This window comes from Colias eurytheme, chromosome 25 (assembly GCF_061535395.1).
Source record: "Colias eurytheme isolate Ceu_HAF_F1 chromosome 25, ilColEury1 Martin Lab GWU primary, whole genome shotgun sequence".
In the NCBI taxonomy this organism is placed as follows: Eukaryota; Metazoa; Arthropoda; class Insecta; order Lepidoptera; family Pieridae; genus Colias; species Colias eurytheme.
Window position 1 is genome coordinate 5,814,383 of NC_143004.1, and position 12,186 is coordinate 5,826,568.

General features: G+C 34.4%; 1 protein-coding gene and 2 long non-coding RNA genes across 3 annotated transcripts; 1 reads left to right on the forward strand and 2 right to left on the reverse strand.

The window, feature by feature from the left end:
• Positions 1-414: 414 nt before the first annotated feature.
• LOC149897667 (death-associated protein 1) lies at positions 415-1,981 on the reverse strand. The gene is made up of 2 exons (XM_090116037.1): positions 1,807-1,981; positions 415-745 (listed from the first exon to the last, which is right to left on the reverse strand). The coding sequence occupies exons 1-2, from the start codon at positions 1,856-1,858 to the stop codon at positions 489-491; spliced, it is 309 nt and encodes a 102-aa protein (XP_089972163.1). The 5' UTR covers positions 1,859-1,981; the 3' UTR covers positions 415-488.
• Positions 1,982-3,784: 1,803 nt separating this feature from the next.
• Positions 3,785-6,555, forward strand: LOC149897668 (uncharacterized). Its single transcript, XR_016458180.1, has 4 exons — positions 3,785-3,952; positions 4,224-4,401; positions 5,177-5,281; positions 5,445-6,555. It is a non-coding gene; the product is annotated as an uncharacterized LOC149897668 (long non-coding RNA).
• A 539-nt stretch (positions 6,556-7,094) lies between these two features.
• LOC149897669 (uncharacterized) lies at positions 7,095-8,596 on the reverse strand. Its single transcript, XR_016458178.1, has 2 exons — positions 8,279-8,596; positions 7,095-8,093 (listed from the first exon to the last, which is right to left on the reverse strand). It is a non-coding gene; the product is annotated as an uncharacterized LOC149897669 (long non-coding RNA).
• Between the last annotated feature and the right edge of the window lie 3,590 nt (positions 8,597-12,186).

Below are 12,186 nucleotides of genomic sequence, written 5' to 3' on the forward strand. Positions count from 1 at the left end.
TGATACTAAGTTGTAACTTAAAGTTATAAGTTATTATTCTAAAATAATAATTATTGTATAGTATACTTCTTAATATATCAATCTAATCATATGGCTATTGAACTAAATAAATCTAAATGATTTATATTTAGATTTATTCAGCCCTTGTTATACTTATGTTAGGTGTTTCTTCATTTACACAGCTGTTATAACATTTAAGACTATCCACTGACTTTGAACAATAACCTTATTGGTAGAAATTTATTATTTTTTAACTCTAACAACGTCTTAAATAACACTATCATTGTATTTAAAATATCTCCATACTGTAACAATAATTCTAAAACTACTTGAAGACATTAATTGTTGACTGCTGATAATGAAAAACACCTAGCATAAGTGAATCACTCATAATACTTTCAGATTACTCAATTTCCATAAAAAAAAGTCATTTCAGGGAATCCTAAACTCGAGTAACCAAAAATAAGTATGAGTTATTAGTTGGATATCTACTTGCGAGGTTGTTGGATATTAGGGCAAGGCTTAACATTAATATGTGCTGGTGGTTTAGGGCTGTGAGCTATTTGCGCTGCTTGCGGCGTGAAGTCAGCGTTGCCCCTGTTTGGAGCCCCAGCGATTGATACTGGGTTGGACGGAACTGGCGAAGGTCCAGAGAGACCGGTCAGGTCCTCTGTTGGTGGCGATTCTTTTGCGTCTTTCGAGTGAGGAACTTTGTGTTGAGTGATTCTCATACCACCCGCTTTGACTGTAAACGCATAGAGAATGTGTCTACTTATAATAACAATTTTTACATGTAAGTATTAAAAACATTGAAGAAAATATCGAGAATAATAGGTATGCATTCATATTTGAAGAGACTTGTAGCTGTCATCAAAACATAATGTAAAAGTTGTTTACGAAAAAAGATTTGGGTAGCAACCTGTTTTTCATGTTAGGCGTAGATAAATAAAGGAGAATGGGCATTTTACTATGGAAGTTGGGCCTGAACCCTTGAGTTGGACCAATACACATGAGATATTGTTTTTATAATAGATCATAACACAAACATAACGGGAAAAATATATATAAAAAAATAATCACCCGGGTTTTTGTACAGTCACATCAAGTTTTATTTCTTTGTGTATAATATTTTTTGCAATAAATAACTGTTATAAGACAATTACAATATCTTTATGTTACTCTAATTCACTTTCACTTACAAATACGTACTAATCTTAAGCCTTCTAATAAGCGAAATACACTAATATTATGTTTTGTAACAGGTACCTATACCGTGTTTATTATAATTTAACGTAGTTAGACGTTTTTTGTGGTTAAACTCAGTCACTCCAGTGACATTTAGATTTATACTTACTTCACTCGAATTAAAAACACCGTTATTGTGCGCAAAATAATAGCCAAATGAATAAAACTTTTTGCCTTGACTGTACAAGAACCCGGTTGATTTATTTTTTTATTTTATTTATTTCGTAAGGTATGTGTAATGATCTATCACAAAAACAATATTTCGTGTGTATTGGTCTTAGCCCAAGTTTCAGGCCCAATTTGCCCATTCTCCTTTGATACAGTAATGTATTCAATGACCTTGAAATATGTTCTTTGTTTAATAACAGAGGCTTCGTATTCTTGCAATTATATATGATTTTCAAGGTGACTTAATTACAATGATACAAACTTTCACAATTACAAGTTTAAAATAAACCTTTGATATCGACTTAGAATTATCAAAAGCTAGATTTAAGGGAGGAATTGTTGAGGCAAATGGCATTTCAAGTATAATGTAAACAAAGAAATTAAAATCCTTACCTGCGGGAGGATGTCCCGCTTTAAGTTGAGAGCTATCTTCAGTAGACGACATGTTTTTATAAGTTTTAAATATAAAATTGATTTGTAACTATAAAATCTGATAAGCAATCGGCGTAAATCGGTAAATATTATTTTTAATTCGTAGGTAATTTATGACAACGTGTAAGTAAGACGATGACACCACCTCAGAACAAAGAATCCTATGGAACTGCCGTAATTGTTCAATTTGACGCCGAAATAATAATGATATACCCATCTCTTTCTCACAACAGTGGTTTTACCTTAGAAAAAGCATCAACACTCTTTTTATTAGCGTCCTCTTCATTGGCTACATCGATGCTTTGCTGCCACGGACGCCATCTTAAGTTATAAACAGACGTTCGAACTGGTGCGACCGGACCACCGTACTCGTGCGGTGCGATCGACTCGCCACACGACCGCACCGCACCTAGGGTTGCCAGTATTTGATTTAAGGGTTAACAGCATCAAAAATACGAGTTCTAGTTATTTTTTACGGGAGATAATTAAAACAGCAATGTTAAATAGAGAAAATTTATTTTTGGCATTTATATTTGCTGTTGAAAGAAACAGCTTTTAATAGCTCTTCATTTTCTAAAGCGAATGTATAAAAATCTTTGCACGATAATTTAAAATTACATTTAATTAATTTGCAGCTTCGCCTTTACAGTTTCAATATTCAATCGGTTTCGGCTATCTGTCCAGGCATTGCCGCACAAAAAAAATATTCTTTGTTTAAAAATTATGATTAAATTTACGATTTTTAAAAAAACATTTAAAATATTGGAATTTTCGCGGCCGACTGAGCTAAATAAATTCGTATAAAAAAATAGATACACTAGTGACTAGATAATTTATTACGTTGCTAATATATGAAGTGATTAAAGGCGCAAATTATCCCTTTTTGAAATTTTCGATATTGTCGATAGAGGCGAAAGTATTGTAATTTTTACTGATTTTCGTTTTTATTTTTTTATATTATATGCAGGCGTTAGTAGAAGCTCTGTTTAGTACCAAAAGAAACCTTGAACTGAGTTCTACATGTGACAAAAATACCACATTCTAGCCACGAAGTTATTACGAGATATAGATTTTCAAAGAATGTCAGGGTTGTCCCTAGTAAACAAAATTATATATATCATCTATCTATTACCAAGTTTTTGTTTATGTTTTAGTCGTTAGTTATAGTCGATATTTCAATATATGTATTATTATATGTAGGTACATAATCTTTATATGTAATAAATTAACTGAACAAAAAAAATATCTTAGATTTATAAGACAATTCAATAATATCAAATTAATACAAATTAATCTCCTTTTTTTGTGAATATTTCGAGCATTGATCATAGTAATCTCATTAAAAGTCAAACCGAATTCCTTGAAAATCTATTTCTCGTAATAAATTCGTGGTTAGAATGTTGTATTTTTTTCACATGTAGACCTCAGTTCAAGGCTTCTTTTGGTACAAGTACAAGTACAAGTTACAACCATTGAAAAGAAGAAAACGAAGAGAAAAGAATGGGCAAAATTATATTTAAAAGACAGGGATTCATTCAGACATATGCAGTCATATCATAAATCTTTGTAGAGTTCTAAAATTTATATTATTAATCTTTTTTCAGTATTAGCCACGTCATCCGACGCCATCGCCATTGATAACGATCGACCGACGTCCGTTTTGTTTGGCGGTAGAACTATGACTAAAGCTGTAATAAGTATATAGTCTATGACTAATGCGCTGTCCGGTGCGATCGCCCGTCCACACGCGCGAATTTGGTACGGTCCGCACCAAGTTCGGATGAAAAAACCATCGAACCAACCGTACCGTCAATAATAATAATTATGTCCGGCGGACCACTGTACACACGATCGAATATGGTCCGGAGCGCACCAAGGTCACGGTGCGGTCCGTACCAAATTCGAACGTCTGTTTATAACTTAAGTATCCGGTTTTGTTTACATGTGAGAAGATGTCATTGTGAAATTTTTATGATTTTCCAGTGTTTTTCGACCATAATCTAGTGTAATAAGTATAATTAAAATTAATAATAGGTACCATGAAGTGTTCTATAGTAGGTTGTGGCCTATGCCAAAGCAAAAACAGGCCGAATCTAACCTTTCAAGGGTAAGTGGCTAACATTTTGTTAAATTGTTGCTTATATTAAAGTGTATTTATTATCAAGTGTATAGAAATCTTTTAATCATTTTACATTTAATCATCTTAGTTATTATGAGCTGTAGAAACCCGCAATATTCTCCTTATTTCATTTGCATCGAAAACATAAACATGAGTGCTAGTGTCGAACATCATCGCATAAACACCTTATCGATAAATTATTAATTTGTTTATTAATTACGTGCGAAGTTATATGTTGTTGTATATTTTCTCGTTTTAGTTTACCAAGTAACGAATCCCGGCGAAAGGCATGGTTGGAAAAGATTGGCATAGAAAATATCCGGCCAGGAACTAAAAACATTAATGTGTGCTCATTGCACTTTGAAGAGAGCGCATTTAATAAGACTTTAAACATTGTTTGATTGAGAGATGATGCTATCCCAACAGTATTTGCAAAGGTAAATAATTCATCAATCTTTTTATTAAACAACTAGCTGCTCCGCGCGGTTTCACCCCCGTGGCTCCAATACTGTTGGTCGAAGCGTGGTGATATATATTATATACCCTATAGCCTTCCTCGATGAATGAACTATCTAACACTGAAAGAATTTTTCAAATCGGACCAGTAGTTCCCTAGACTAGCGCGTTCAAACAAACAAACAAACTCTTCAGCTTTATAATATTATAGTATAGATTTTATTTAGCTCATCCTGTTTGTTTTTTTTAGGTACAAGGTAGTAATTGAAATTGTACCCCCTTACTGTTGACCGATTATTCTAATTGCTATATGCTTCACAATATCTTTTTTGACTTATTTGCTCTAGAGACCTAGAGTGTCATGAGACAAGTGGTGTGATGACTGGTACTTAAAACCTACTGAGTTATTTTTTAGTTTTTAAGATACTACCTACATTATTAAAATCTTTTAAAGTGAAACTTTTATTACATGGTCTCAAACTTTTTCTATACTTAATATTGTAAAAAGGAAAGATTTGATTGTGTATGCACAAAAAGACCTCAAAACTACTGGTCCAATTTTTTTAATTCTTTCGTTGTTGGAAAGCTACACTTTCCATAAGTATATAATACACTATGTTTGTTCAATAAATTATTTTTATAAAAAAAAAATACTAAAAGTTTTACAATTTACCAAACATTGAGTCCATGTTTCTGTAGCAATCTATTTATTATTACTTGGGACCATATCTAATGTAACATTTTTATCTCTTTCAGGCAGACCATCCATCTCAATTTGCTTTAATTGACATATGAAATACTACTGATCAACCATCATGCTCAGGTTATCCACATCCACAAGATGCCAAGGATCTTGAATTGGTAAGAGCAGTTCTTGAATAGAAAACCTATATGAAATAATTCTTGTTTAAAAAAAGGGAACTTCAATACGTAACTTTTTCATAGTCTTAGTCATACATGCTGAGATTCATGTGTATAATTATGAGAACTGTTATCAATAATTAAAATTTATTTAATGTTTTAGGCTTCAGCACTCGAATAATTAAAAAAAAATAGAAGAAAAAGTGGAGAAACAGAAAAAGAAAATTAAATGTTTAAATGAAGTGGTCCGTCAACAAATTTCCACACTGTATATGGCCAAGCTCATTTGCCGTATCTGAGACTACTGTCGCATGTACCTAAACATATTATATAGTAACCACTATAACTTAAATAAATTATTTTATGAAAAAATTGTGTTTGTTATTTAACTATACTTGCCCTTGAACATCTGCTTGAGTCACTCACATGTATTTTAGCCAGCGGCTCTGCTCTTTTTTATTTTCGTAGATGCGAACGAAGTCGCGGGTAAAGAATGCTCTTATGATCGAATGGGTTGCTTGGAAGAAATTGCTTGGAGCAATAAAGCCGCCTTTTGACTAAATATGTCCTATTAAGTAAAATTTGTATTTTCTGTTTGTGTGCAATAAAGCTTATAAATAAATAAATAAAGTACCCTATGGATGGCTCCATAGTCAAACAAAACCCGATGTTAAATTTCATCAAAATTGGCTTATCCGTTTTAGCGTGAAAACGGAATATACATACATAAACACTTTCGCATTTATAATATTATAAAACCTATCTTATGTGTTAATTCAAGTTACCCTCAATATGTGTGCTAAATTTCATTGTGATCGGTTCAGTAGTATTTGCGTGAAAGAGTAACAAACTTACACATCCATCTTCACAAACTTTCGCATTTATAATATTAGTAGGAAGTATGATAGGATAGGATTAGTGTGGATACATAGGTATATAAAGAAAACCCTGTCAATCGCGAAAAAAATCAGCTGTTTCATATAAAACTGCAGAACGAAAATATCAAAATGTATTGATTACACACTACAGCTATCCCTAGTAGGTAGGTACAATTGCAAAATGGTTAATCCGAATCACGAATTACCGAGTAGGTAACGATTGCCCGATAGAAGTAGTTATCTTTTTTTATCCCATTCTTAACTCTATCATCAATCGATACAATTTTATCGACTAGACGAACAAGTGAACGTCCCTAGCCCGCCATGTTTGTTCCCCGATTTGTTTACTTAGGTATGCAGGAAAAGTACATGCATATGGCAGTTCCATATGATCGTTATTCAGAGGACACCACAGATGACACGATTGCAGCGTCATACAGATAACGTAAAACTCGTATGTCAAGTTGGCATGTGTCAAAACATTGCATTCAGGATCAATCATCTGTGAATTGTGAATTATTCGGAATTATTCACATCTGAGATTCACATAGTCTACACTTTCGCAGATAATAAATATATTTAGGCTATTGGCTATTACCACGCTATTACTTAATTATAAGCATAGAAATCTAAATAACAAGACACATATAGGTAAACCAGAATCTGATGGCAATTAGGGAAATCAAAATTTAGAGTGTGCAACCCTAGGGAAAATGGACTGAACGATCTTGATACTGCGTATTTTTTATTTTGTCCTCAATATCATTAGTCACATTACACAAGTGGATAATACTGTATTTAATAATGAGATATCCACGTATTATTATGTAGGTACTTATTACATGTATCATATACATATCGGCGAAAGGTGTAGAATGTGGATCTATTTTCAAGCTGTGGGCGTTGCGTTGGGTAATCGAGCAAAGAAACACCTCTAACTCAAACATTTCTTTATTTACCACCGATTCGGAATGCAGTATCTACAGAGAAGAACCGGCAAGAAACTCCATAGTTGCTCTTTTAAATCATGTCAGTTTTACAATACAGTCGTTTCTAATACAATCACTTGGTATTACAATTATGACCACTAATAAAATAAATATCACAAATAAGTTATAGTAAGCTCGTAATAGATGTGCACTCGGCCACGGTCGGCGAACGAATGACCAGAGTCGTGCGCGCGCGCTGCTTTATATCGGTTCGCCGTTCGTTATTTTTTAAAGCTTCGACGGTGGCGCCGTCACGGCCATTCTGACATACGCTCGTCCTCGAGCGACTTCTGAGCACCTGGGAACAAGACAATTAAAACAATGTGCTGGTCCGGCAAGCCCTTCAGCAACCGTGCTAGTCCGGAAATCTCTCCAGATTTCCCTCTAGCGTGCTAGACCGGATCTGCAATCCCTATAGCCGAGTTATTGGACCGGACTCCCTTCAATAACTCGCTCTCTCTTTTTTTTTGCACCATTCTTTTTGCTCTCCTTTTTTTTTGCATCATTCTTTTTGCATCATTTTTTTGCATCATTCTTTTTGCATCATTCTTTTTGCATCATTCTTTTTGCATCATTCTTTTTGCATCATTTTTTTTTTGCATCATTTTTTTTGCATAATTTTTTTGAATAATTTTTTTTGCATAATTTTTTTAAGGATTATTTTTTTTCCTTTTCTTTTTTTTTACACAACAATATTAAATCCAAACTCACGACTCTCTCCACTCTCTCCACTCCTCGGCCATACTGACAATCGTACGTCCTCGTACGTCCCTTCTTGTTTTACAGCACTACGGTATTTCATCCCGGGATTAGACAACTATACCGCTCGGCCATACTGACCTTACAGAACACCAACAACATCCACATAACATAGACACGACGCTCGCTCACCACAAATGAAGGCTCAACTACCGTGGACTGCAAACCAGATAGCACGCACAATTCCTGCAATGAAATCATTACCGTTACAATAATCCACGTTACAAACTTTTACTTTACACAAGTTATCTCCGATACAGTCATACTTGCGTCCTCGTACGCCATAATATCTCATACTACATTACTACGATAATTCATTTTCATTTTTTTTTTGTCTAAATAACATCCATCCTGCCTCAGCCTACACTGACCTTACAGGGTTTCCACACTGCCCCGATCCTACTGACCGGTCAGAACACACATGTACTATCCTGGACCTCATGCCAGATAGCATATCACTTTCTTCTAATAAACGACATTACCGTAGTAATATTGGAATATTACGTAAATGTGTGTTGTGTGGACACAACACACATTTACTTCGTACAGCGTACGAGTAAACAGATGTCAGAATGCTACTGGTCAACTATGAAAACTGAAAACAGAGTGTTGCCGCAGCAAATCAGTAAAACGGTACGCGACCGTATCCTCAACGTTTGCGCTGCGTCATCGTGGCATCGCGTCATCGAGCCGTACCATTGGCCGCTGATGATGCTACGTTGTTCCATATGCTACGCAACCGCTGCGCCGTACTGTTAACTGCCTCGCTTCTAAACGCTGTGTCGTAAAACGCTCTCTGTAATTTAGCTAATTAAAATCAATCTGACATTACCTGTCGTTAATTATGATCATTGACTATAGCGCAAAAATTACAATATCTAAAAAAGTTTAAAACGAATAATTCGTAACTTAACCGCAAAAAAACACAAAATTTCGACTAACTCAAAAAGTGGCAAAAGCTTGTTCTCAAACTTAATGATTTACCAACTTGAATTTAATGTAATCATGTGGTTAAAATTCCTTAACGGTATGTTAACTTTTGAAAACTCAACTTAAAACAATTGATAAGTGTAGGCTTAAACTCATCTGTGAATAGTTTCAACGTAATAAGAATGTACTGCTCAACAACTACTGTACAACTACCTAATTGATGTATTCAGTTGATGTCAAACTACAGCTAGTCACAAAAACTAGATATTATCAAGGAATTACATTAAATGCACACAATGTAAATCGATTATACTATCGAATACTCCACGTTTAGGATTTGCGTTCTTATATTTTGAAGCTACAAAATAACCTTCAGAAAACCTGGATGGATTTTTTTTCCTTTTCTCTATTCAATTAAACAGACATTATATTCTGACGACAGTATGTAAACTGTAAATGCGCGATTAACCTTGAGATTATTTTCAGTTATTTTTTTTAAACTATCGTAATATTTAACGGACCCTTACGTTGATGGGATAGTTTTTTTAAAGCAATCAAATTACATACTAAAACCGAATCTAGACCCGTACTCCAATCATAACGTTTATCTTACGCCAGATGTTTATTTGAACACACGATAATTATCTGTGACATTGTATTATGAACTGCCTAAATAGGGCCTTAATAAATTTTCTAAGTAAAAATTCAAAACGAAATGCCTCGATTTATCTTTCATTCGATCAAACTAAGTCTGCCACATTTCATAAAACTGCATATTGTAAAAACTGTATACTGTGAATTGTTCACGACTTAATATTTTTTTTTAATTATTTTTTTTTTATAAAGAAATGACCTCAAATATCACCCTAAATAAAACCTACGAAAAGTTTATTAAACCTCTAAGCACTAGTTAACGCATTGCTTTTCGTTTTTAATCGAATGGCAATAAGGCTGTCTTTGTGTAGCAATTAATTGCTATTTGTCAAGGGTATAGTCTAAATAAAAACTAACGCAGGTAGTTCAAGAAATGAATGCGGGTAGTTAAGAAACTAATTTAAAAGTAATTCGCATACTGTTTTTTGTTCCGATACACGGACAAGTGAATGTTTATTGTTTACGTTCGATTGAAGTATCTGGATGCAGTGTACAAATTATTGCGCTTTCTTTCTTTAGTGTTAGCTCACAAACTAACCAACATTAAAGCAAGTCGTTACTTAAATCATCTTGAAGTCAGTGCTTACGCCGCGAAGTGTTTTTTTTTTTTTTTTTTTTTTTAAATAACGTGAATTACCTACTCAAGTAAACGTGTCCCTGAATAAGTGAAATACAAGTCACACGACCTAGGTACTGATAATAATTTATCACTGCGTAACTAAGATGGGCTAAATGTAATGGAATAAGATTTAACTAACTACAAAACCGTAAAGCAATATCGCACGACCTAATAATAACATCACTGCGTGAATAAGTCGAGTTAAATGCAATAAGATTTAACTATACACTGGTCTTGTAGGTTACAACTTTTAACAAAATCTGTACGGCCTGTAAATCAGCGCTGTTTTTATGCAGCATTTAGCTGAGGCTGTGACGATTTTCCTCAATTAATTTTAAGATAAATTTTGTTTTTGGCAATAAATTTCTTTTTCTTTCAAATAAGTTACTACATTTTAAAAACCTTACTTTCTTTATCTAATTGCACACTCAAAGTGAAATGTTATCTACTGACCGATTTCTTACAAGAGAACATCAGAAACATAGTAATAAAAATAGTACGACTGACCAGATTCACCAGCACTTAGCCTCATACATGTGCCGAGTGGCAGCTGCCAACGCGTCGTTTCGTTACACCATAACCCTCCTCTGCCATGAACCACACGGCTTGTAGGCGCACCGCCCGCGCCACTGCTACTGCGATAACGCTGCGATGCCAGACTTGTGAAGTCATGATGAAGCGCTGCTCTCGATGATACGGGGTCCGACGCGGTGGTGCGAGCGGCAGTGGCATCCGCGCAGCGCGAGGCGAAGTTGCCACCCTGCCCGCACATAACGAGCTCTCCCTTTGTCACCGGCTGCTCAGTGACACGTATGCTCATAGATCTGTAGGATGCCTCTTCCCGTTGAAACTGGATCGAAGTGCCACGTGGTTGCGGCATTTTGTCTTTTAATCAGCGCACGCATTAATTATATCCAGGTTATCGCCACGTGCTTTCTCATTTGCTCGATTTGATCCCAATTCTGATATCGGCGAAAGGTGTAGAATGTGGATCTATTTTCAAGCTGTGGGCGTTGCGTTGGGTAATCGAGCAAAGAAACACCTCTAACTCAAACATTTCTTTATTTACCACCGATTCGGAATGCAGTATCTACAGAGAAGAACCGGCAAGAAACTCCATAGTTGCTCTTTTAAATCATGTCAGTTTTACAATACAGTCGTTTCTAATACAATCACTTGGTATTACAATTATGACCACTAATAAAATAAATATCACAAATAAGTTATAGTAAGCTCGTAATAGATGTGCACTCGGCCACGGTCGGCGAACGAATGACCAGAGTCGTGCGCGCGCGCTGCTTTATATCGGTTCGCCGTTCGTTATTTTTTAAAGCTTCGACGGTGGCGCCGTCATACATATTACTTTTATAAAATACATAATAATATTATGTATTTACACATACCTATATTTGGATTTATATAATTATGGCATGTGAAAATATGGATGTAATGATAATGCAGATCAAAACTTAGATAGTATATTAATTAACGATTGTTTATAATTTTTTATGAAATAAAACAATAATAAAATAAAATCATGTTTATTTTCGTAAGTATTAACACATTATAAAATTGACTTGTACACCTTGGACTTGACAAATAGCCAAGAATGGAAACTCCTGTAATAAGTTTTCATAAAATTATATTTTAATCAACAAACAACATTATTAATTTAAAGTATCAAAACGGGTAAGTCCAACTTAGCAATAAAATCTTTCACGCGCTTTAAAATTGAAAATTGTGATGAGTTTGACCCTTCTTCATCGAATGTTTTTCTATACACATTGTAAACAACACCTCTTGCTTGTGATCGCAGCGGTTTTATCGACATTTCGAAGATTTTGAAGACAAAATCCTAAAAATTAATCATCAACACAATAATTTGACAACTAATTTGATAGTTGTCAAATAAAGTTGCCACATGAAAATCTTTTATTTTTAAAATATAAATATGCCATCAGATTCTGGTAGACCTATAGAAGTGCTATAATGTCATAATTCGTATGAAAACCGCTGTCGCCAAAATCAACACATTCAAACCGAAAGCTAAACAGTACACACAAGTAAACTATGCCT